Source organism: Muntiacus reevesi, chromosome 22, assembly GCF_963930625.1.
Source record: "Muntiacus reevesi chromosome 22, mMunRee1.1, whole genome shotgun sequence".
Classification (NCBI taxonomy): Eukaryota; Metazoa; Chordata; class Mammalia; order Artiodactyla; family Cervidae; genus Muntiacus; species Muntiacus reevesi.
Genome location: NC_089270.1, coordinates 45,918,274 through 45,945,560, shown reverse-complemented (window position 1 = coordinate 45,945,560; position 27,287 = coordinate 45,918,274). Strand labels below are relative to the sequence as shown.

Here is a 27,287-nt window from a genome sequence, read left to right as displayed (position 1 = left end):
TTTAAAAAAACAGCACAACAAACACATGAAAAGATGTTTGGCCTCATTAGAAAATAAGAAATTGCACATTTTAAACCACAGTGATATCATTTCACACCCATCAGAATGGCAAAACTTTAAGTCTAACAATTTTGAGTGTCTGCACCCACATGAAGCAACTGAAACTCCCAAACCTGCCTGCTGGAATGTAGATTGGTACAACTGCTTTGGAGAGAAATCAGGGCATATATTAGAGTCAAAGATGCCCACTCCCTTTGGCCCCCAGTTTCCCTTCTAGGTAGGTACACCACAGAGAAAAACTAAACAGATGCACAGGGAGACAAGTTCCAAACGGTCATGGCACACAGAAAAAATTCTAAAACTAACAAGAAAAATGAATAAATATAACACATTTGTGTGATTATTACACAGTAGTTAAAAACAACCTAGATTACATGCTTGCATTGATAAATCTCAAAATCATAACTTAAAAGCAATTTTGAAGTTGTTCACTATTACAAGAGCATGTTTAAAACATGAGGAAGCAATACAATATCTAGTGTATGAATACCTACATATCGAGGAAAGGTGTAAAAACACATGATAAACACCAAACTCAGAAGAGTGGTCACTGTCTGGTAAGAAGGGAATGGGGAAATGCTCACTCGTATTTGTAACATTTTATTTCTTCGCAGGGTGTAGACACTGAGTGGTCACATTATTCTGCGTGCCTGAAATTGATCACCACCTAGAATGACAGTCTCACGTCTGAGCTCCCTGAAAGCATTTGAAGGTTCTGAGAGCAGAATCAGAACTTGATGGGGAGAAGGAAAGTTGGACCTATGAATGGAAAGCTGAAACAACCAATAGGGTTCCCCTCTCCCTCTTCAAACTATTCATGGCAAAAACTCATTCTCAGAATTGTGGTAAAATTCCATGCAGAGGACTTGTGACACCCCCAAAATTCTAAGCCGCAATCCCAGAACAGAAACATTCTAAACAGCCTTTAGTGCTGACACAGAATTTATTTGCCTGAAGACACTTTCTTCCTGGTTCATTTTTGGGTGGCCTTTTCTTTTAAAAGATCAGCAAAGCCTTTCAAACCGTTAGACTAGCATTGTGTTTCACCACAAATGAAGGTTTATTATAAGAAACTGCATTAAAATATTTAGGCCATTAAAGTTAACTAGACTCAAAGTCAATTTTTACAACTCTCCCAGTAGGTTTGCTTTGGGCTGGCTCCGGGGGTAGGCCAGAGATAAAACCACCGAGAGATACCTTTCTGATGATACCAAAGAATTCAATACCATCATAAAACTTCCATTCATTAAAACTAAATAGATAGACTAGGACCAGTGTAGGGTGAAAAAAGACATGTGAACTTTCTTGTTTAGGGAAATTTAGAGAGTTTTCTCTTAATTGCTCAAGAGAATAAAAACTGAAAATTACTTTGTTACTACCCAAACACACCAAAATTCCACATTACTGAAAAATAAATAGGTTTTATTGTTTGGGTGAACTGGAACACACGAAGCTCATATCCAGAAGAGGGTATCACAATCTTTAGTGAAAGTGTAATCGCTCAGTCATGTCCGACTCTTTGCACCCTCATGAACTGGAGCCTACCAGGCTCCTCCATCCATGGGATTTTCCAGGCAAGAAAACTGGAATGGGTTGCCATTTCCTTCTTCAGGAGATCTTCCCGACCCAGGGATTGAACCCAGGTCTCCCACATTGTAGGCAGATGCTTTACCGTCTGAGCCACCAGGGAAGATTTAATTCTAAGTAAATACCGACTTTCAGCTTTGTTTTCCTGTACGATTCCAAGAAAAACAGAGAAGAATCTGTAGATCTAATTGTCAGGTCCTGACCCAACACAACTCCTTCATGTTAGACCTAAGAGACCAGAAGAACAGAATGTTTTTTTAAACATTAACCCAGCCCACCTCAGGCTGCAATTTCTAAATCTGACGATTATCAGTGTGGATGCTCACACGTGACCTTAACCTCTCCTAGCTGATTAACTCAACTTAGAGTCTCCAATTATCTTTGACAATGGGAAGGAGTAACAGTAACAAGAGGAAGAGGCACAGTCATCTCTTCTCTCAAATTTTGAGGTTTACATATCTTTAAATAATTCTCAAAAAACATTTTCAACTATTGTAAAAATGCCTGCCTCAAATAAGCAATTGACTTTCCAATATAAAATGATCTCTATAAATGTCCTCCAGCTTTACTACAAATTTCTAGTAATTTTACTTTCCCTTCATATTGAGGTGACTTCTATTTAAAAGAAGTTAAATCTGGCCACTCACAGTGGTGGCACAATAACATCCTGGGGTTGTTCACTGGATGCTAAAATGGTAATATCTGGTAAATTCAACACAGTTTCAAACAAAGTAGTTAAGTACTCAAGGAAAGAATCTAAGAACTCCTACTCACTAAGAAGTTTCTGACAACCAAATACATATATATACACATCAGTTCTACAAGTTGAGAAAGAAACTGTGGTCCCAAGAAACACAACAATTTGTTCGATGGCACCTAGACTCAGGCTTAGCTGGAGAGACACCAAATAGCGTAGATTTCAGTTCTAAGCTCCTCTGACTACAATCATAGAAAATAAAAGAATCAAACTGGAGTCAAATGCAAATTATATTAAATAAACCTCCTGCTGTGACCATCAGTTTACTGTACTGCTTCTGAGACTTTGCTCAATCTTCACCCGTGTGGATATCACACTGTACTGAGATAGTTACATCTTTACCAATATTATGCCCACAAGATAAGAAACCATCGAGTTCCTCGGGGACAGCGATTCACCTCACTCAATAACACACCTGCACATAATATGTGCCAACACTAACACAGAGATCCTCAGCAGATGGCCATTTTCAGGAACAAAACGTAATCTATTTGACACAAGGCATTTCCTCCATGGAATATTTTACAGCACTATTCACAAATGAAATTAAGATTTGATGATTTAGGCCAATCTGCACCCGGACAAGTCACATTTCTAGAGGGCACATTTGGTTTCTACTAACAAATGCTTCCTCTTTAGAAAATTCCTCAGGCTTTTCAAACAGAAAATCTACCCCCAAAAAACCTTTCACTTACAGAACTTAAATCCATTAGCCTGGCCAAAATCAGAAGACTATCAACAAGGGACATTTCCTCATGCTTGGTAGCAGCTAATACATTTTAAAAATTACAACATACCAGCCAAACAAGCTTTACTATCTCTGAACCAGACATGCTGTACAGCTAAGGCGACAAGCCCTCAACAAGCTGATCAAGAATCACTATGGCAGGAATTCACACGAAGTGAAATTAAGACAAAAGGGAACTCGCATTAAACTGCCAATGGACAATAAAACCTCGGGGGTAGAAGACAAGTAGAGGGATGTGAGTATTTTCCACGACCCCTATATCTAAAACTGGCACAAGAAGTGTAGGGAAAAGAGGTGTTTATTTTCTCAATCACACAAGGATTTGCAACAAGGTTTTTCCTGCTCTGCTGGGTCCTTTCTTGTCTGCTGGATAAAATACATCCAGACTCCGCACTAGGTCCTGGTTCACACAAGCCTTATCTAGAAGGATGTACCTTCTATCACTGTTTCTGTGACACACATCAGCCTGTTTAAAATATGCCAGATGATATGCTTTAAAAAAAAAAAAAAAGAAGACCAACTGTCACTTCTTCTTACTACAACTCCATTTGGGACTGGGAAGGATCAGTTAGAGCCCCAGAGAGAAAAGAAGCGGTGAGAAGAGACCCACAGAAGACCTACCTGGAAACAATTCATCATTGAGTGAAGAATCTAAAGGGAGGTCCAATGAAACTGTAGGTCTAAACAAGTGAAAAGACAGCAGTCTCCTCATCACCGAGCCTCCTCTGTGGGAAGCAAGACTGGGAGGGACCAGGGCACCTGAGCAGCCTTATATAAGGGGCGGGGTTAAGGACTCCCACCCCAGTCTCCCTGTATGGGCTTGGTTTGCATAAACAAGCATTTATCTTAGCAGCTGCTTCCATCAGGTCCAAGAAGACATTGTCCTTTAAACAACTGAAGGTGACATAATAATAAGAAAGATGAAGCCGATCATGAACACCTGACACTCAGTAAGCACGTGCTCCACAGTAGGCTCAGTAACTCCTTTAATACAAGAGTCCCATGAGTAGGAACCATTATCATCCCCTTCTTGCAGACAAGGAAAGCAGGAGACAGAGCAACTGATTCCGGGACAAAAAGCTAGTATATGCTCGAATCAAAACCCTGAACCCAGGAAGTCTGACTTTAGAGCCCAAACTCTTCAAATCCCTTACTCTAGGCATAGGGTCCATATCGGAATTACAACTCCCGAGTTGTGAATTATTGGTTCCTCAACTCACTTGAGTGATGATCATAAGTTTGGGGCCTTTTTAAGAACTTCACATGAGGCATCAACTCTCCACAGCCCACTCCTCTCATGTCTGCCCTGAAGCTTGCCTCTCTGGCTGAGTTTTGTTGGAAACAGGTTGTGACATTCTGCTCAGGTGTGCCAAGAAGGCCCGGCTGCACTGAGCGCAAAAAAGAAAAAAAGCTGGGGGCTGGTTTCACCTTGGCACACGCTAGCTCTCCAGTTTCCAGCCTGCTCCAATACAGAGAGGTGTCACCACCCACAAGCGGGACAGGAACAGCACCACGGACGGCTTCACTGCCCTGTAAGCCCAGAGCCACCCCAGCAGGCATGAAAGAGAGTGTTAGAGCTGGCTGGTTTCTCAGCTCCCCTCAGGAGCTGGTCTTCGCAGACAGAGAAACCGAGAAGAAAGGCATCACCTTTTCACTGCACCAAGCAACACTAATGCCACTGGACAGAAGGGTGCAGGGGACCCGTCTCCGCGTGGAGAAGGAAGAGAGGAAATGGAAACCCGCCAGGAGCCACCCACCACGTCTAACTGGTCCCGCGCCAGTGTCTTTGCAGCTGTCACTCTGGGAAGGCCCAGCTTTTGCTCTGCCCACCACAGCAGTAGCCACGTCCAGCAGAGCTGAAAACTGAAGCCAGCGCCAGTGGGTCTTGATTCCATCCCTGAGTAACACATGGCTCCTTAATGCTCCTTTCCCATGTGCTAATCTTGCAGGAGAATGTGGGACAGAAGATTTAAAAAGCTGGGTGATGGGGGAAGGGTAGCCAGATCACCTTACTCCCAGTCTGCTCAATCAAGCCTCCTCAGATTCCCTTTGGCGGCCTGTGTCTTTAGCTTGAGAGAGGTTTCCCCAAACTGGCATTAAAAAAGCATGTGTTCCATCCAGCTGGAAGGAGGGGAGAAGGGATGGGGGCGGGGCGGGGGTGGTCCTTGGGCAGTCAAGGCAAAGCACACACCCTCTTGCACTCTCTCGTGCACAGAAAGGCAGTGCCTCACTCCAGGGGGCAAGCCGTGCTCCCTAAGGCTCTGACAAGTGGAGGTATCAGCTGGCGGCACCCTGGAGACCCTAGGGCTGGAGGCTGTTCCTGCAGAAGCTGAGAAGGCAAAGCAATGGGAGAAATACAAGTGAAAGTGATCACGATGCCATGGGCCCCATCCTCACCGGAGCCCAGCAATGTCCTCTTGCTGCGTCCACGCCCACCGGTCCACACTTGGGTCTACAGTGAATCAGGCAGGATGACCCTGGAGACCTCCTCCACGCCCCCAGCCGGCTCCCATCCTCAGGACCTTTAAATGTCACTGCCTTATGACCTTGTCCCCCTTTCACAGATGGGGAAACTGAGGCATCCACAACAAATGACCGTGCCTTCCCAAACCAGGTAGAAGTTCACTTCTCTAACCACAATTTTGCACTTTTTTTTACAGCTCTATCACATTTCAGATTTCTCCAGACACCCCGATTGCCTCTGCAAAGTGAATCTTAAATACAGTTCAAAAGAGTGAACTCAAAAATGAGATAAGGGCGGTCAGGGAGTCCGGCAGGGCTTTATCTTCGGCAAGAACACGGTGGGCGTCCCCCCACCCACCCCAGCTTCTCCTCCAACCTGGTCCCCCGGGACGTCCGGGTTCGGCCTACCCCCTCCCCCCAAGACGCTCCACCGCAACCCGAGGGCGGAGGCGCAGCGGCGCGGGGACGCGCGGGCGGGCTCCCGGGTCCCGGGGCCGAGAAGGGGGCGGGGGGCTCTGGGCCCCTCCCCCGGCAGCTCTCGGGGCCGCGACCGGCCCGCCCAGCCCGGGGGCCGGGAACTTCTGGCGGCGCCGCGCGGCCCCCGCCGCCCCCACCCCCACGGCCGCTCGCCGGGCGTGCAGCTCGGGTTTCCCTTTCTTCGCCTCCCCGCGCCTGGGGCGCGACCCTCGAGGCGGCGGCGGCGACCACTCACCATATTACAGATGGAGGCGATGTTTCGGACAGTCATTAGTCTAAAGGTTACAGCGATCCCGCACCGCCATCTTTACAAGGGGAAAACAGCACCGGCCATGGTGGAGCGCTCGCGGGGAGGCCGGGCGCGGCGGCGGCGGCGGCGCGGAGGCGGCCTGGGGTCCGGCGTTCAGTTTGGCTGGGAGAAGGGAGGCCGGGAGGGAGGAGAGGAGGCGGGGAAGGCGGGGAAGGCGGGAGGCGGGCGGGAGAGCGGAGGGGCGGGGAGTGGCGGAGCGAGGGAGCCTGGGCCGCGGCCGGCGGCGCCGGGAGGAGGGGCGGCCCAAACGCCGCGTGCAGCCCGCGCGCCCCGAGCGCTCGCGCCGCGCTCCGGCCCCGGCCCGGCCCGGGTCCCCGCGGCTCCTCCTCCCGCCTCCGCCGGCCGCCGCGGCTCGGCTTTTCTCTTTTTTCTCTCTCGGCGTCCCGCTTCACTCCGAACGGGCTGGAGAGCGCGGCCAGGCCCTGGCTCGCGCAGCTGCCGGCGGCCTCCTCCGCGCAGCCCCGGCCCGCGGCGCCGCCGGGGAAGCGAGGACCGAGCCCGCGCTGGGTGTCGGCCGGCGGAAGGCGCAGCGCGCGGGCCGGGGACTCGGGGCCGCTTTCTCTCTTCGCTTGTTCTCTCCGGCCGCGCGGCCCGCAGCAGCCCCGCGTTTTCACGTTCGGGCGAGTGAAGGAGGCAAGGGGCAGGGGTGACTACGTCCAACTTTTCGTTCCTCCCCGGGTTTCCAGCTAGATGGCACCGGCGGGGACCCACGAAGTAAACGGGGTCAGGACACGGGAGTGCCGAGAGCCCTTGGCCGGCCGGGTCGAGGGCGCCGGGAGGGGACGGGAGCCTGGGCCGAGGCGCGCTCGGGCAGTGGGGGACTGTAGCAGGTACAAAGGGGAAGTCTCGGGTCTGGACAAGGACTAGGGACGGTCCAGGGAGTGATGGAATCTGGAAAGAATGAAAAGCAAACTTTTCCGCGTCTTCTAGAAAAACCTACTTCTCTCCGGGCCACCCAACTTCTTTAGGTTTGGAGGGTCATTGTATTGGCTTATACACACTTCCTGCATACACAGTCGTGGTTTTTGACTCAAAGCGCGAATCTACACCATTTAGCGGTTCTGTTCTGTGAAGCGGAGGAGCCCATTTCCGAAGGTGTGAAACAGTTCTCATACAAAGTCGCAGTTTTATGCTAACAGAGAAGTCGTACGAGGGAAACGCCTGACAATTCTTAAACCCATATATTTAATGACAAATCGAATTAGAGGAGAAATTAATATAATTGAAGATAGCTTTTATCTAACCTAGAGGAACATACTGAGAAAATAGCTCGCTTCCTGTCCTCCATTATCTATTTAGTGTTATGCTCTTTAATAGTTGAAGACCACTGTTTGTTAATGTCCCTGGGACCTGGGATGGAAATAAGACAACGGAGACCAAAAGTTTCTTTGGGGGTCATCTTGGCTCTGGATATTTAATGGATTTCCAGACATCAATTCCAGCTTAAGTTATTCTGCCTACATCTTAGTTCCAAACAGATCCTGATAATGATGGTAGCTCACTTTGACTTTTTACCATTGTCAGTCATGATGCTCTTTACATTCATGATCTTGGGCACCACCAAAACCATCAGATAATAGATACTGTTATAATCGCCTTTTGTAGGTCAGTTTAAAAAAAAAAACAAAAACTTAGGATACCAAGCATCCTACCTCCATCATGTTACCCATATGTTACACCTGAAGCTGGTGTGCTAATCTGGCTGAGCACCTTGAAGACAAGACAGCAAAACACCCAACCTGTGGCCAGTTAGGGTAACTGACACCTGGGTGTATGTGCCTGCTCGGTGGCTCAGTCACATCCCACTCTTTTGGGACCCCATGGACTGTAGCCCTCCAAGCTCCTCTGTCCATGGGATTCTCCAGGTAAGAATACTGGAGTGGATTGCCATTTCCTCCTCCAGAGGATCTTCCCCACCCAGGGATTGAACCCGCATCTTTTGCATTTTCTGCATTGGCAGGCAGATTCTATACCACTCTGTGCCACCTGAGAAGCCCACAGCTGACACCTGTAAAGGTTTCAGATATACTTGAGGAAAGTCATAGAACAAGTTCAGGAGCAACCTCAAGGCTAGAACTCAGGCCTTAGGACTAAAATTTCACAGACATTCCACTATAAAAGCATTAATCCAGAACCTTAAATAATATGGAAATTTTATACCATAGTAGAGTTCAGAATTTCTGCCATTATAGCATAATGGATGGCAAAGTCCTCAGGATTGAAAATGCCATTGACACAGTAAAAATTGAACATCGTTGGATTACTGAATGCTATGTCAGCAAGGCATCCTTTGCATGAACAGCCTATAGGCTAAAACCCAAGTGTTCAATATAGACAAACATTCAGATTGAAACTCAGCGAAAAAAAAAAAAAAAAACTCAGCGAATTACAAACACAACAAATCAATTGAACACAGATCTTGTCAGACTCATGAATAATTAAATATATTTTTATACTACCACGAGGTTGGTATTCACAGGCCTCAATAGGAAAGGGCATTAGTTGAAGAGTTGTAACTTCAGTCTTTTTCAGCAGGAAACATTGCTTGGAGGTGATAAGATGCAAAGTAATGAAAATGCTGACAAGCTAATGAGAATTTTTAGGAGAAGTGTTTCATGTACAGGGGCCAGCTGATATGAAGGTATAGAGTAAAATCTGGGCAAAGTACACAAGTAGACAATTGGGACATAGGCTAGCACTAAGCAGATGAAGGAATGTGATTCAGGCCAGGCCAATGACGGCACCGCATGGCCCAGCCACAGTGATTGGCTCAGCTAGGAGGATGTGATACAAGCTGAGCCGATGAGAGTTGACCTTTGGGGAAAGGAGTGCTCCCCTTTAGTTTGCTGAGCTGGTATGATAGTGTCTAGAGCTTCTGTCTTTCCACTGCTTGCATGAAGAAAAAAAAAGCTGAGAAATGTAAAACAACATCTTTTGTCCTGCTGCTGCCAAATCTATATCCTGGCCTCTTCAGCAACTCGGGGTGGTATTGTCCTTGTTTTCTTTGGTAGTTCAAATTGAGTGACTGCTGCTCACAACTGAAACAGTTCTAAAACGTCATTGTCTCCCTGTTCCCAAAATTCATTAGGTTCACTCTGAATTTACGATTTCCCTTTTCCTCTGTTCTCTTCCCACTTTATGGGTTTCTCCAGTCTTTCTCCTCCGTGATGCCACCCAAAGATCGCTTCCCGCCACCACCAGTGAAGTATATCCAGATGGTTCTTGCCCTTCTCTTGTTTCTGGTTTTGTGTCCTGCCCTCCTGCTTCCCCTCTGTGCTTAGTTACCATTATGCAGCCCCCAGATGACCTGAGACGAGATGGGGTGCCTTTGTCACACGCTCTCGCAGCACCATCCATCTTCCCTTCATGGCCCTGATATTTGTGAATTGCTTATGCCACCCAGCATGCAACATGGAGACAGAGTGAGTGCTTAAAAGGGGGAGTCCTGGATACAGACTCTGGACTTGGGCAAATGTCTTAACTTCTCTATGCCAAAATTCCTGGATCCATAAAAAGAGGCCCTTCAAAGAGTGTGTTAGTCTATGTAGAGTGCAAAACTATGGCTGATGTGCATTATAAGTGATTGCTGCTATTATTTTTGTGCATGTGAGTGTTTAATATCTGTTTCTCATCTCACATTAGATGTGAAGTGAGAGGTCTGTTTTTGCTTACCATTTTACACCTAAGACACAGTGCCTTGTCCGAAAGAGCAGCCAAGAAATCAGATATTAAATATTTGGGCAATTGCCTCTCTCCAGGTGGCCTGGAAGCTCCTGGAGGGAAGGTACCTTGTCTTTTGTATTAAAAAATATCTCATCTGGCCTCAGGCACTGTGCCTGGCACATTCATACCTCTCCCTTTCCCCTCATTGCTGAATAGGTTATTGCAGCTCACTTGGGATGCAAAGACTAGTAAACGTTTGGCTGTCAGGGGGAAAACATTTTCCTGGTTGTAGACTTCAGTTTAAAACCAGACTGGCTTCTGAGGGTTATGTTTCAGCTCTGTGAGGAACTTTATGACAGTCTTCTCCCTTTTACATCATGTACACAGCAGATACTGAAGGCATGTTTTGCACCAGATGCCATGTGCGGTGCCAACGGCCCTGAAATAGGAGGAGGCAGTCTCAGCGCTCTGCTGTGCTGTTTCTAGTGTGGTCGCCGGCATCACTGCGGATGTCTTCACTACTTTTTGCATGCAGTTAATATAAAATAAGGATAAGCTAACTTTGGAGTAAATTCCTACAATGAGAAAACTACCTCTAAAACCATGAATGTGTTTATGGGTGGTTAAGATTCCCTAAGTCTTTGGAACAATTGACTTATTTTGAAGTGCCTATTGAAATGCCATTGAAGGACTTTTAAACTGGGCTCGAACATAATTAGATTTGTATTTGCTAATACATTTTGATTAACTGAAAGAAGAGATGACTATAGCTGGCTACTGTGTGGGGAAAGAGGGTTGACAGAGAGCAAAAGAGCTCTAGAGGAGGCCTATTAGAAATCTGTGGAGAGAGATTCCCAGAGCTACTGGGAGCCTGGGTTAGGTAAGGAACAGCAATGGAAAGGGGAGAAGCAGACAGACTGAAGACGTTTTTGGAGGTTGTCTGGGATGAGGGACAAAGATGAGTCAAAAATAAAACCCAGGTTTCTGACTAGGATGAAAAGGAATGTCATTTTTTTTTATGATAGAGGATGCTGAAGGAGAAGGTTCTGGTGTAGGTGGTTGAGAAGAAATGAACTTGATTTCAGAGGCTTAGTTAGAGATAACCATGAAACAACCTGAAAGATTATGTCAGGTACCAGTCTGGAGCTCAGAAGAGATGTCTGGGCTGGAGATAAGTCTAATTAACACAGAGAAAATAACAAAGCATGTGGTTATGGATGAAGTTGCATAGAAAGAGTTTTGCCAAGGAGTGTTGACTGAGAATAAACAAAGGAATAGCTGGGAAGAACTCCACCAGGAATGGATCAGGTGGAGCAAGGAGGAGCCAGAGAAAACTAACACAGCGCTTCTAAAGTGGTGGAAGAGAAACAAAGGTGTAACATGCAGATGCCAGAGTACTTCAGAATGGCAGGGGGTGGTCAAAAGTATCAAGCACAGCTTAATATATCACAGGTGATTAATAACTGTTCAATTCTTGAGCAAAACTTGAAGATACATTTAATCCTCTGACAGTCCTGTGGAAGAAAGCACTGTTATGGTCCCCGTTTTAGAGAAGAAAAAACCAGGACTGAAAGGGTTTAAGTAACTTGCTCAGATTCAGTTAAGCACCAGAACCTACTACTGAAAAGTTCTTTGAATTATATCAAGGGCAGTTTGCATGGAACAGTTAGGATATTGGATATTGGATTATCCATATTAGATTAATAAGAGTGAGATGAGAAAACAGACTAAAGGTGTTTGGCTTTCAAGAGAAGAAGAGATAAATAGATAATTAAAGAGCTCAAAGTTATGAAGTGGGTCTCTGCCTGGTTTGCAAGGACCTCCTTTAAATCATATCACTCTCCCTCTGTGCCTCCAGGCCTGCAGCCTCACTGCTCCCCCCACCCTCAGCTGATTATTCTGCCTTCCATTTCAAGTCCACTCACTCCTCAAAACTCAATTCAAAGCTTACTTCCAGAGGAAGTCTGCTCAGTCTCACCTTTCTTGGTAAGTTTTTATCAGAGGTCACATTTGACGTTTCTTTAGAAACCTGAAATGCCTGACACAATGCTATGTGCACACAGGAAGCTCTCAGATAATTAACAGGTAATTAATTTTTTACCTACAACACTTGGCTCCCTTGATCAGAACCATTTTGCTCACCATCCTGCTTTCCTGGTAGTTTTCTCTTTCCTTCAAGTTCTGATCTGAATTATACAGAATTTAGCTAGGGAAGGCAGGGTTTAGAAGGTAAGTGCATGATGACAAAGTTGAAGCAAATGAGCTTCCCTCATTTGGAAATGAGATTTCTAAAGAAATTTGATCATAAAATAAGGAGAGATCTCAGCAGTCTAAGGAAGGCAAGAGAATCAATGGAAGGGTTTAGTCATTTTATTTTTCTTTTACCATAATTATTAGTACATTTGTCATCAAGATGTGAGGAGCCAGTGAACCTACAAGTGATGGTTATTAGAAGAGTAGGAGACAAGTCGAGCGGCTTCCCAGATGGTCCGTGGTGAAGAATCCGCCTGCCAATGCAGGAGATGCGGGTTTGATCCCTGAGTCAGAAACATCCCTTGGAGGAGGGCACGACAACCCCTTCCAGTATTCTTGCCTGGAGAACCCAATGGACAGGGGAGCCTGACAGGCTGCAGTCCATAGAGTCGCAGAGAGTCAGACATGACTGAGCACCGCACTCAGTCAGGTTGAGGGCCCTAGAGCTTTGGAAAGGAGGAAGTCCATCCATTAGGTTGAAGAAACTAACAGGAGACGGCCTCTACTGTCTTAGTGACAGGAATAGAAGCCCCATGGCCCCCAAGGGATTTTGACTGCTTTCTTTACTGCCACGGCCCTCAGAACAGTAAGGCTCTTAGAAGGCTCAATATTTGTTGAAAGGGTGATTTAAAAAAAAAAAAAAAAAAAAAAAGGGTGATTGAAAGGATAAGATTAGAAGAACTCCAAGTATTAACTCTATAGTGTAAGCGAATCGTCGTTCCAATAGCCTAATCAGATTTAGAACAGGCTTTCTTTGGGGGCACTTGCATTCCTTCCATGTCCATAAACACTGTTTACAATAGAGGAAAGATGTGTGCCTCCTCACCAGATGATACCCGTGGGTGTGCTCCCAGCCCACGTCTGATCACTTGCTTAGCTTTAGCAACCTCCTGACAGCTGCTGCCACCCGGTGGAAGGGCAGAGATTCACAAGTGACGCCTGGAAGGAGACTTCCAGCAGGCAGCAGCGCTTTAAAGTCTCCTGTGTGGTCATGCCTTTCCAGAAAGCTGGCAGCCATGTGCTTTGTTGAAAGCAAGACTGACGTGAACTCTCTTACTGGATAACTTTGTCTCCAGTGAATGTTTAGGGTTCTAGCATTTCTTCTCAGAAAAAGGGGTCAGCAATTTAAAAATAAATTTTAAAAAGAAAGAAAACAGGGTCAGCCAAATGAAGGGTGCTATCGATAAGGCCACGTGAGCAGATCCTCCTCCTGGTGGCTGGGGTGCTGTGTGTCCTGAAAAGTACCGTACGCATGCCGGTCATCACCTACTGTGGCCAGTGGTCCAGAGAGGCTGTGAGCAGCCGACAGCTCGGGACGCTCCACACGCTCATTGACAGGCCTTTCACGGTCTCCATGAGCTAAGTCATGTCTGACTTGTGACTGCATGGACTGTAGCCTGCCAGGCTCCTCTGCTCATGGGGTTTCCCAGGCAAGAGTGCTGGAATGGGTTCCCATATCCTTCTCCAGGGCATCTTCCTTACCCAGGGATTGAACCCGGGTCTCCTACATTGCAGACAATATTTTTTTTTTTTTTTTTTTTTTTTTACCAACTGGGCTATGAGGGAAGCTCAGTAAGTGAATTCAAATGTTTCAAGAGTACAAATTGATTCAAAGGATTAGAATGATTTCTGCTGTTTTTGGTGGAATTCTGGTTCAATTGAAACAATGATACTGTGGATGTTTCCATTTTAAGCACACTATATTCCTTGCTGTTTAGACTTTATTTTTAAATAACAAGGACAATTTAAGATAGCTAGCTTCTTCAGCCGTTTAGTTGAAGTCACTTATAACAAGTTTCAGCTATTATTGATTTCTATAGGTTATAACAACTTTTAAAAAGAGCTGTTGATATTATGTCTAAGAATAGCGCATAAGACTTTTCTATGTTTTTAATATTTTAAATTAAAGCACACATTCAGAACTTTTAATTTTTAATTAAAACATACATACAGGCGTAAATCTTAAGTGAATTGTCACAAAACAGGCACACCTGTACCACCACCACCCAAGTGAAGAAATAGAACATAACCCGCATTCCTAAAGTCCTCACCCACACTCCTTCCAACTCCTCTCCCCCCTCAAACCCCTACACTGACTTCTAAATCAATAGCTTAGTTTCGCCTGGGTTTTCTGTTTGTGTGTGTTTATCTAAATAAAACCATGCAGTGTGTAACTCTTATGTGTGGCTTCTTTTGCTCAGTATTACAAGATTCAGCCATGTTGCTCAGAAAATCTGTAGTTTGTTAGCTTTTGTTGCTATGAAGATATCACAGTTTATATAAGAATTCAACACTGATGGATATTTGGTTGGCTTCTAGCTTAAAGGTATTACCAAAAAATGCTTCTATGAATGTTCTTGTATGTATGTGTCCTTTGGTCATGCACACACATTTCTGTTGGATATACATCTAGGTATGAGTTGCTAGGTCACAGGGTAGGCATGTTTTCAACTTGGGATGATAGTGCCAAACTGGTTTTTAAAGGGGTCATACTAACTTACACTCACCTGTTGTTTCACATGCTGCTGCTAAGCCACTTCAGTTGTGTCCGGCTCTGTGCAACCCCATAGACGGCAGCCCACCAGGCTCCCCCGTCCCTGGGATTCTCCAGGCAAGAACACTGGAATGGGTTGCCATTTCCTTCTCCAATGCATGAAAGTGAAAAGGGAAAGTGAAGTCGCTCAGTTGTGTCCAACTCTTCGCGGCCCCATGGACTGCAGCCTACCAGGCTCCTCCGTCCGTGGGATTTTCCAGGCAATAGTACTGGAGTTGGGTGCCATTGCCTTCTCCGGTTGCTTCACATGGCTCAGTGGTAAAGAATACACCTGCAGTGAAGGAGACACAGGAGATGCAGTTTCAATCCCTGGGTTGGGAAGATCCCATGGAGAAGGAAATGGCAACCCACTCCAGTATTCTTGCCTGGAGAATTCCACGGACAGAGGAGCCTGGTGGGTTACAGCCCATGAGGGTCACAAAGAGCTGAACACGACTGAAGTGGCCTAGTACATCAAGCTTTTTAACTTTCGCCTTTTGGTGAGTATGCCATATATGACTTAATAAAGTGAAAGAAAGTGAAGTCGCTCAGTCGTGTCCTTCTCTTTGCAGCCTATCAGGCTCCTCCATCCTTGGGTTTTTCCAGGCAAGTGTACTAGAGTGGGTTGCCATTTCCTTCTCCATATAACTTAATAATGCTTATTAAATATTTTTGGTACTGAGTCCACATCACCCTATTTCACTGTAAGTCCATCTCAGCAAGGTCCATGTCCCAACTAATATAAAAGGAATAACATAGACATATGACAAGTACATGTGAATCATCTAGCAAGAAAATGATCCATTCACTCTCCTCAAAATAAGACAGAGAAATGAATAGTCAATGCCTATAAACAGTAACAGAAAACAACCAGCTTTTTAAAAAGTGAAGTGTAAGTTGTAGAATAATTGAATATTACAGTTACGTTAATCTAATTCAACCGCCTTGGAGCCAGGAGAGATTAAATGATTAAGACCCATACCAGTTGCAGACAGAGCCAGAACTAGAATTCTAGTCCCTACATCCCTGGTCTTTTATAGGGTACCCAAAATTTTACTCAATGTACTTTCTTAAGTCTAAAATTTCACTTTGAACTCAATTTTCTAGAGTTCAGATTAATTTTGTAAGTGCACTTAGTTAACCATGAAAGAACACTCTGTCCACATGTTGTAATTATATAGCCATGCTTTCTCTGACTAATTAGAATACAACTCAACACTGAAATCCAATCCCAACAGGACATGCCATCTGGCTATCACTCTTCAGAAAGACAAAAGCAGTCTAAATTCTCACTACTGTCTTCACCAGCAAGTCAAGACTAAGAGTTTTATAGAACAATCCATGTAAATACTCTGCTATCTTCCTCTGAGGACTCAAGGGGGTTTGAGGACTAGCTCCGTAATGTGGTGGCTTTCTTGTAAGATTTCACCACTGACCCACAATCAGTAGATTGTAAACCTCAAGTTATGGCTCTGCACTGATCCTTGTACATTGATCCAGAACTTCTAGATGACAAATGGCACACAATTGCAAATGTCTAGCTTTTCTCTACTGACCAAAATATAGCTAATTTATCCCTACGAAGTTTATGGTTTGAGTTTCTGCTTCCCTTGTGGCTCAGCTGGTAAAGAATCTGCCTGCAAGGTGGGAGACTTGTGTTTGATCTCTGGGTTGGGAAGATCCCCTAGAGAAGGGAAAGGCTACCCACTCCAGTACTCTGGCCTGGAGAATTCCTTGGACTCTATAGTCCATGGGGTTGCAAAGAGTTGGACACAACTGAGCGACTTTCACTTCACTAACAGCATCAGCAAACCAGCTATAGACTAATTTCACCATCTCGGTCTGAGAAATATAAGTTCTCCTCTATTTCACTGTGGTGTTAATTTAAGGTACTGTATCTCTTAAATCAATCCTAAATGAAATCAACCCTGAGTATTTGTTGGAAGGACTGATGTTGAAGCTGAAGCTCCAATAGTTTGGTTACCTGATGCAAAGCACCAACTCATAGAAGACGACCCTGATGCTGGGAAAGATTGAGGGCAAAAGGAGAAGCTGGTAGCAGAGGATGAGATGGTTGGATGGCATCATCGACTCAATGGAGATTAATTTGAGCAGACTCTGGGGGATAGTGGAGGATGGAGCCTGGCATGCTGCAGAACATGTGATCGCAAAGAGTTGGACATGACTTAGTGACTGAACAACAACAGTCTTAAAGCCCCCAAACAATAGCCCACTGGTGTGTTTAGTTTAACCACTGTGGTGTTTAGAAGCTGTTTGAATTAATGACAACTTTTGAGATCTAGAGAGTTCACATAAAAATGTAGATGATAAGCCTCTCTTGAAATACCAAAGGCTCGAGGCAGTCAGAGCTCTTGTTGACTGGGGTGGCTTTGTTCAGTGGGGACGTATCTCCCTGATTCACCAGCCTCCCATCCAGGCCTCCTCACTCCTTTATGCTGCCTTCCTTTCATAGCACTCGAACTGACTCCTGCCCTAAATAAATAACATCAAGGCCAGGTTTCTGCCTGGAACTCAATGCCAAGGCATTCATTGGCAGCAACTCGAAGAATCTCAATACAAGTTGCGTATAATTTCAGTCCCCTGTAGGGCCTTCTGGATCCCCCAGCGCTGTCCTTTGCCGTGCCCTTCTCTGGGCTGCGTGTTGGCATAACGCAGAGCTTCACTGGCACACAGTGGGGCTGCATTCATTCAGGGAGAGCTGGGACTGCCATTATGCCCCAGCAACCTAATTCTCGTTTGTTTTTTTTTTTTCCTCTTCAAGTTCATGGGTAGAAAAAATGCTGAGTGATGTAGTTTAGCATTCTCCAACCTGCCGAAACTTCAATTGGCAAGACCTGGGAGTTTGGCTCCTCTTCTCTGCGCCTGCATTTTATCTCTGTGGGCCAGTGCATTCAACAGTGATACTTAAATTCCATAAATAAAGGCAAATGAAATTACAGAAATGCATCATCACTTCTATGGAAAACCAACTAAATAAATGCTTCACTCAAAATGTCAAGCATCTGGGGACTTTAAAAAAATGTTGAAAGTGTATCCCCTGGAGGAGATGAGCAATTCAAAAGTAGGACTCGTGAGAACGGTGCTACATGATCCTCCAAATACCAAAGACACTCCATGTCTTAACGGATGCAGAGCCATGTTACTTGATGCGATGACACATATCATACAGTGATAGTCTCTGGGGCCTAGTGGACAGCAGCTGTGCAGGATCTGAGGCTTTGGATGTGAACAACACACTGGTCCAAGAAAATCCACAGGAGAGGTTAGTTCAATGTCATGTCGAGGCACGTTGTACAGAATTTATTGTTGTGGAAGTTTTCCAGAGTTCTAAGAACAATGTGTAGTCAGAACCAAGATTGTCTCCATCCAGGTAGAGCACTGTAAGGGGTCCAGGACCATTTGCATCAAAGACCAGGCAGGATTCTAATGCTTTTCAGTCCAAAATGTTAGCCAGATGCTTCCTCTGTCTAATATGAAATGATCCACGTGCATAAGTATTATGTTTACAAAATATCTACCAAGTATTGAAATATAAGGTAGAATTGTTTTTTTTCTTTCATTACACAAGCACCCCACTTTTATTTATTCAACACTCTGCAAACATTTATTGAACACCTACTATGTGCCAACCACTTTTCTAGACCCTTGAAATAGTTGGGAAAATGGAGTTCACTGCTCTAATATGGTCTGAATTCTAGCAGGTGGAGTCAGACAAGGGGCATAATAAATAAGCTGATGATTGCCATGTAAAGAAAAGGTAGTAGAACAGAGTAATTTGGCAGGTTGCCATGTTACAAGGTTAGAAGATTGGCCTCATGGAGAAGGTGACATCTGATCAGAAACTTGAAAGAGATAAGGTCACTGTACAGTACTACTCTTGTCTGTTGGGCCCTTTTTAATAAAAATTATATATTTATTTTATTTATTTGACTTTCATTGCAGCATGCAGGATCTTTTAGCCTTGGCATGTGAACCCTTAGCTGTGGTATGTGGCATCTAGTTCCCTGACCATGGGGTCGAACCTGGGCCCCCTGCATTGGGAGCGCAGAGTCTTAGGCATTGGACCACCAGGGATGTTGAAGGAGTTAGTGTATCCACCTTCTCTTTTCTTGAATTATCAGTGGTCACTGATCTTGTGACCTATTTTGAAGTAAATGCTCAGGTGTGTACCCACCGGGTGCTTTCTTCCCGAGCTCTGATGAGGTTGTTCCATAAAGCTATCCATCCCATAACTGCTTTAGGAATCCTTAGAGAGGCTTGTTAGAAATGCAGATTCCAGGGTTCTCCTCCTTGGAGAGGAGGTCTTGGTAGGGACCAGGAATTTACAAATTAGCCAGTGCCCCAGGGGATTCTGATGTATGTGGTCTGTGGCCATACTTTGAGAAACTCTGGCTCAAAAGACTAATGCCAGTATTTCATTATTCCATTTCCAGCATCAGTTTTAGAAACATACTTTTGATGAGTGTAAAACATATAAAAATCCTGAATTCATGAAAACATAAAACCTCCCTGTAATTCTTGAGGTTGTATAATATTACTCTGAAATTTGAGGTGGGTGGTGTGCAAAGAAAAAAGGTTTGTCTTGCCTTACCCATGTGACCTGTTTTGGGGAGTAATCAAATAGTATTTGAAGAAAACTTGTTCTTTCTAGAAGTCCAGCTAATAAAAGCAGAAGGAATGATTTTTTAAAAATTTCTAATAATTCCGATATTTTACAACTCTGAATAAAGAGCTTAAGGAATGAGCACGAGTGGAAGCCAAAGTCATTCAAGGAAACGGTGCATGCGTGCTCAGTCATGTCCGATGCCTTGCAACCCTACGGGTGTGGGATTTCCCACTGAGAATACTGGAGTGGGTTGCCATTTCCTCCTCCAGGGGATCTTTCCAACCCAGGGATTGAAGCCACCTCTCCTGCATCTCCTGCATTGGCAGGTAGATTCTTTACCACTGAGCCACCTGGGATTAACGAGAGACTAGTCAGTGAAATGACGATGACTAAGGATGGCGTCCTGCAGTAGTGGGGGACAGCACTGGATGGGTTGGCATTCCCTTCTCCAACCTCAGCCCACTAATAAAGTGTGAAAAATGGGACAAGTGTGCCATCATGGGCCTTTTGGCATGATGCACCAGAGTGCTAAGGTTTTCTCATCCCAAAATTCAGTTTGAAGCTCATCCAACTAGTTTATAGAAAATAAGTTAAATAAAGAAAATAAGCTAAACAAAGATAAACACACTAAATGACAGAAAGGAAAACCAAAAGACAAATCCAGAATGTGGGTCATTTTAATAGAAAAAGTTACCCAGTTTCTACAGCAAATCAGTGATCAGGTAAAGAAGGGGGATCATTAAATAAAAGAGACTTAAAGACGTAGCCAAATGCTACGTGTGAATCTTGTTTGGATTCTGATGGGAAAAAACCAACTGTAAAAAGAGAGTTTTGAGACAATAGGGAACATGGACCTGGTATTAGATGATAAAAATTATTAAGTATGATAATGGAAAATAGTTATGTTTTAAAATGTGTTTATCAATCTAGAAATGCTTACTACAATTTTAATGGGTGAAATGACAAAGTCTGGAATTTCCTTGAGAAGGAGTGAAAATAAAGGTGGGTGGGCAGATAAAATGAGATTGGCAAAATGTTACTAATTGCTGAAGACTGGTGCTGAGTATGTGAAGCTTCTCTTTATGTGGGGGTATGCTTGAAATTTTCCATAATAAAAAGTTTTTAAAATAGTGTTGAGCATTTATAGGGGAGTTACCAGTAAAAGGGAAAGTTTAATTTGTGACTAATGATAATCTCAATGTCTTGACTCATTACCCTGGCTTCTAAGGGAGTCAAGACATTGAGATTATCATTAGTGACAAATTAAACTTTCCCTTTTACTGGTAACTCCCCTATAAATGCCCAAAACTAAGTTTTCACATCCTGAAATCCTTTTTTTCATCTCTCTCTCAAGCCCAGAAGAGCACGTGGTCCTTCTCCCTTCTGTAACAATGAGACGTGCAGGGTAAATGGAGCTCTGTTGGCTCCTGTGGCTGCTTGCGAACCAGTAAGACCCTGCTAACCCCACTCATCTACTAAGTGAAAGAAAATCCTTGTCATTGAATTAAGGGAAAACCACTCTTCATACTCAGGAGTTTGGGGTGTTTAAAATGCAATATTTACACAGTGAAAAAGATCATGAATAAATGTTGAAGCACATGTGTCTTGAAGCACAGCCTATTTCTAGAGGAAAAGGGGAGCTCTCTTAGAATATTTACGACCTACTTTGGCTTTGGTCACCTAAGAGAAAATGGCTTCAGATTAAGAATTAAAATTTCCCGCATCAGAAGTACTCTAATTAATCAGGTTGAGTGCATTTGTAAATGTTGCGGTCAATACTGTAAAGATCCGTGGAGTAATTTAATTCTTAAAGGCTATTTAACTTCCACTGTGTTTAAAACTAAATTTGGCTACTTCACTTACTCCAGGGTGGCTAATTAACATACACAACTCAATTCTGGCCATCACTCCTGCAAATGTCTAAATCCAACCCAGAAGACATCATCCAGGGTATTCACTTAGGCTCTTTCTAGTAACTCTACAGTAATATTTCCAACTTTATTTTTAAAAGTCTTAGCCAATAATCTCCCAGTTGCTGTTATGACTTTTGTTTTATGTCAAAATTTTATTAAATTTTTAATTAAAAATTTTAATATTTATATTAAAATCAAGATTTAGGGACACCTAGCAGAGCTTCTCAAGCATATTCTGGGAATACTTGCGTAAGAATCAACTGGTGGGTTAAAAAAATGCAGTTTCCTGGTCCCCTCACCAGACTGCGTCAGACTCTCTGCTGATGGGCCTGGAATTCTGCACTTTAGCAAGTATGTCAGGTAGTTCTTTCACACATTAAAGTCTGACAAACAAGTTTTCAAGAATGTGAGTTTCTCTCAGGTTTTTGAGAAAAACAGGAAAAAGACACCCAAGTTAAATAGCAGCAGAAGGAAGCAATCAGCCAACATGTGAAACATACCACAGCATGACTAACCTGTCCACCAGTTAATAAACAGGTGAACAAAATTTAGTAAGTCCAATCAGTGGAATATGACTCAGCCATAAAAGAATAAAGTCTACCAATGCATAGCACTGCTCGTTTGTCCCACCTTGAAAACATTACACTAAAAGAAGCCAGAAACAAAAGACCACGTGTTGATTCACCCCATTTACGTGAAATGTCCAGAATTAGGCAAATCCATAGAGACAGAAAGTAAACTAGTGGTTGCCGGAGGACATGGGAAGGAGGGGCAGGGAGTGACTGTCAGAGGGTCAGTCTCTCTTTAGAGTGATAAAAATGTTCTGGAATTAGACAATGATGATGACTGTACAACTCTAAAAATTACTGAATTGCACACTTTAAAAAGGTGAGTTTTATGGCATCTGAATTATACCTCCAAAGTTAGAAAGTTAGTGTTAGTCCCTCAGTCATGTCCAACTCTTTGTGACGCCATGGATTGTAGCAGGCCAGGCTCCTTTGTCCATGGAATTCTCCAGGCAAGAATACTGGAGTGGGTTGCCATTCCCTTCTCCAGAGCATCTTTGCCAACCAGGGATCGAACTTAGGTCTCCGGCACTGTGGGCAAATTCTTTACCATCTGAGTCACCAGGGAAGCCCAATATCTCCAAAACTGTTACTTAAAAAGCTAAAGACATTGGAACAACAATAACAAAAAAAGGAGGGCATTTTTTTTCCAGACTAAAAGAGCATTAAACTTTGAAGACATAACTAAATATAAGTAAACCTGTTTGAATCTCGATTCAAATAAACTGTAAAATAGACACTTTTAGACAAGGGGAGATGTTGAATATGAATTTGGAATTATTGTTTATTTTTTTAGCAACCATATTGGCATTGTTTTCAGGTACAAAAGACATTAATACTGAAATACTGAGGACTGAAATGACATAATATCTGGAGTTTTCTTTCAAATACTTCAAGATAAAAGGGAGATAAATGGAAGAAGTATGCAAAATAAATGATAGTTTTGGTTGACAGTTGTCACCTGGAAGATAAGTATACAGGGACTTGTTGAATTCTCTTCCTTCTATATTTGGGAATTTTTATGATAATATTTAAGAATGAAGGAACTCAGGGCTTCTTGGTGGTTTTGTTTTGATTCCCAAAATTTCAGTTGTACCTGCAGTGTTAGAGTGAGACCGAAGGGCAAATATTAGAGGCGGATTCTTAACTTTTTAGCTTTTCAACAGAAAAAGGTCAGAGGGAGAATTGAGAATAATTCCATATACTCAGAGAAATTAATGGACTCACTGAAAAGGAATTGAGCTCAAAGTTCTTTGGCTATTTTTTAAAAAAGAGAAAAGCCATTCTAATTCTTTCCTCAAAAGCCGCTTTAAGTTCTCAGGGGATGAAACTCTTGTTAAATAAATATTTAGTTGATGTTTACTCTAAACAATGAATTGACTTCAGATCAAAATAAATTTGTACTTTGATATGCTGTTCTGCACTTAAGATTTTATTGTTGATTAAAGCTGGAGAGGGTGTGGAGAAAAGGGAACCTCTTACACTGTTGGTGGGGATGCAAACTAGTGCAGCCACTATGGAGAACAGTGTGGAGATTCCTTAAAAACTGGAAATATGTCCCAGCAATCCTACTGCTGGGCATACACACCGAGGAAACCAGAATTGAAAGAGACACACGTACCCCAACGTTCATTGCAGCACTGTTTACAATAGCCAGGATACAGAAGCAACCTAGATGTCCATCGGCAGACGAATGGATAAGGAAGTTGTGGTACATATACACAATAGAAATATTACTCAGCTACAAAGAATGCATTTGAGTCAGTTCTAATGAGGTGGATGAAACTGGAACTTATTATATAGAGTGAAGTAAGTCAGAAAGAAACACCAATTCAATATATTAACAAATATATATGGAATCTAGAAAGATGATAATGATGACCCTATATGCAAGACAGCCAAAGAGACACAGATGTAAAGAACAGACTTAAACTCTGTGGGAGAAGGCGATGGTGGGACGATTTGAGAGAATAGCATTGAAACAGGTATATTACCAGATGTAAAATAGATGACCAGTGCAAGTTCCATGCATGAAGCAGGGCACTCTAAGCTGGTGCTCTGGGACAACCCGGAGGGATGGGGTGGGGAGGGAGGTGGGAGGGGTGTTCAGGATGAGGGGGACACATGTACACTCGTGGCTGATTCATGTAAATGTATGGCAAAAACCACCACAATATTGTAAAGTAATTAGCCTCCAATGAAAATAAATAATTTTTTAATGTAAAAAAATTTTTTAAAGATTTTATTGTTGAGAACTTCCTAATTCTATAATGTTGTTACAGATTTAGTTGTCTTAAAAATCTACTACTGTACACACACACACAACTTAATGATGAATCTTTGATCAGGGAATTAACCCAAATTACCACATCTTTCTTTCAGATCATACTATCTCTATCACTGATTTCAGTGTTATAGAGTGTGGCCTATTTGCTTCATAATCAGGTACAATTTTGTTCTCAGATGCATGTGGCCTGATGACCCTCCTATCACATAATTAGGACTTGGAAGAAAATAATTATTTTAAGTAAGTTTAAGCATGTCAAATCAGCTTGACTAGGAAACTGTCTGCCCGGGGGTAGACAATCTTGAACAATCTTGAACATGTGAAATATATTTTTTTAGGTTTTTGATATTGAGGAAGTTGGTTGCAGTGCCCTCTTTATGAAGATCCACAGAGGAAATTTCCTTCAGGAATCTTTGTGCTTCTCTTGAGTGTCTGATTTGTTTCCATTTTCTGGTTTTTGAATTGACTGTTAGGCAGCTCAGAGCAAAATTTTTGGCCTTTTTCCAGCAAATGAACAGAGCGTCATGGGTTATAGTTTCTGTACCAGCCCCAGACTTTATCTTAATTTCCCTGCAATCCAATTTTCTCACTGTGTTTTTAAAATAGAATTGTAATATATTCTTGTAAACTACATTCAAATTCTTCTTGGGATAAAATGAGATATAAAACAGTGAATAAACAAATGAATGAACAACAATAAATTCTTTTTAAAATTGCAAATAAATATCAATACAAGCACAAAAAATTACAAAGAAATACATTACAGGTCATTTTCAAGTTGCTGGTTAAATCCATTTTACTTTTTTTTTTTCTTCATTTATTTTTATTAGTTGGAGGCTAATTACTTTACAATACTGTAGTGGTTTTTGTCATACATTGTCATGAATCAGCCATGGATTTACATGTATTCCCCATCCCGATCCCCCCTCCCACCTCCCTCTCCACCCGATTCCTCTGGGTCTTCCTCCATTTTACTTTTAACATGTACCACATCTTTCTTTATACATGGATGTCTCTTTTCTAACATCAGCTGTGAGCTTTACCACACAAATATAATGAAGAGACTAGGGAAGTTTGAGGTTTATTATGACTTTTCAACATTGAAGGGGGAAAAGTAGATTTAAAAAGGTCTGAGGAAGATACTGTGATTTATGCATTTCTGTGCAAGACAGTATAAAAGAAGAGCATGTGATATATATTCCATCCCAAAGAAAGTAGAGAAAGCAGATCACTTCCCAGCAGTTTTTTTGTCCAGAGGACTTGAGGGCTGCTTAGAAAGTGCAGGCAATTGGCCACTTTTAGAAAGTGCAACTGGCCAACACAGGAGACTTGAGACACAGTTTTGATCCCTGGGTCAGGAAGACCCCCTGGAGGAGAGCACAGAAATCCACTTAAGTCAGTATTCTTGCTTGGAGGGTCCCCAGGCTGAGGAGGCTGGTGGGCTGCAGCCCACAGGGCTGAAGGGACGAACACGACTGACGCGAGTTAGCACTCACGCAGTCACACAACAGCCTACTGTGTAGCACAGGGCACTCCACTCAATATTCTCTATGGACCTATGTGGGAAAAGAATCCAAGAAAGAGCCAATATATGTACATAGATAACCGATCCACTTTGGTATACGGCAGAATCTAACACAGCACTGTGAATCAACTATACTCCAATAAAAAATAGATAAAAACCAAAATGCTTGAACAGTTTTTCATTTGCTCTCAGCATAAAACACAGAGTCTGCCAGGGCTCCTGCATGGTGTGGCCCCGCGCTTTTCTCAGGCCACTCTTCTCCTACGTCCTTAAGTTCTATTTGCACTTCGGGGTCCTTAACAGGTCAGTTCAGCTGAGTCACTCAGTTGTGTCCAACTCTCTGCGACCCCATGAACCGAGTAACACGCCAGTAACACGCCTCCCTGTCCATCACCAACTCCAGGAGTCCACCTAAACCCATGTCCATTGAGTCGGTGATGCCATCTAACCATCTCATCCTCTGTTGTCCCCTTCTCCAGCCTTCAATCTTTCCCAACATCAGGGTGTTTTCAAATGAGTCAGCTCTTCACATCAGGTGGCAAAAATATTGGAGTTTCAGCTTCAACATCAGTCCTTCCAATGAACAGGTCAAGCACTTTCCATTCTATCTCAGGGCTCTATCAAAAGCTGTTCTCTGTGCCCGCAGACCCCCAGCTCCACTGGAGATGCGTACCTTGGTCAGCCATTCTAACCTAGGCCATTTGTTTCCCTTCCCACCCACTGCACCCACCTGGGGAGTGTAATGTAGTGTGGTGTTTTGAGAGGCTCTGTCGTTAAGGCAATGGTAACCCACTCCAGCACTCTTGCCTGGAAAATCCCATGGGCAGAGGAGCCTGTTGGGCTGCAGTCCATGGGGTCGTGAATAGTTGGACAGGACTGAGTGACTTCACTTTCACTTTTCACTTTCATGCTTTGGAGAAGGAAATGGCAGCCCACTCCAGTATTCTTGCCTGGAGAATCCCAGGGACGGCGGAGCCTGGTGGGTTGCCGCCTTTGGGGTCGCACAGAGTCGGACACGACTGAAGTGACTTAGCAGCAGCAGCAGCCTTCAAAACACATTCAAATCCCAGATCCACCACTTGTTCGCTGCTCTGTGACTTTGGAAAGTTACTGGACTTGTCTGGGTTTCCCCACCTATAATGTGGGGATGATTAAAAATATTTTGAGAATAAAATTTAACAGATGATAAAACTGTAATATAAGTTCTCATTTTAGCATACACTCCAATTTTAATCCAGTTAATTGTTTGCCAAGTTTGAGACCTGTCACCTAGGGAAGGTTTATAGTGCCTCTTTGCCCACCCGCCCCCACTCACCACCAACACCCTCCCCTGCCACGCCCACGCCCGCTCCCCACCCCAATTTACTTATTGAACACTGTGAATGAGTGAACAGGGAGCATGAAGAAAGGCTGGTCCTCCAGGTTTAGGAGGGATCATGGAGTGAGCTTGTTCAAGTGGCTCTGGCCTCTAAGTGTACAGTTTTGCAGGACACAAACAGAACAAGCGTAGCTACGGAA

General features: G+C 43.6%; 1 protein-coding gene and 1 long non-coding RNA gene across 2 annotated transcripts in view; one reads left to right on the top strand and one right to left on the bottom strand.

Annotated features, from left to right (window-relative positions):
- Nucleotides 1-6,525, bottom strand: part of USP46 (ubiquitin specific peptidase 46) — a 61,849-nt gene extending 55,324 nt beyond the window's left edge. The window contains exon 1 of the mRNA XM_065914218.1: nt 6,328-6,525. Coding sequence (XP_065770290.1) covers nt 6,328-6,363 — 36 coding nt within the window. The 5' untranslated portion in view covers nt 6,364-6,525. The remainder of the gene's footprint in view (nt 1-6,327) is intronic.
- Nucleotides 6,526-7,029: 504 nt separating this feature from the next.
- Nucleotides 7,030-27,287, top strand: part of LOC136152648 (uncharacterized) — a 30,414-nt gene continuing 10,156 nt past the window's right edge. The window contains exon 1 of the long non-coding RNA XR_010660264.1: nt 7,030-7,048. This is a non-coding gene — a long non-coding RNA (uncharacterized lncRNA). The remainder of the gene's footprint in view (nt 7,049-27,287) is intronic.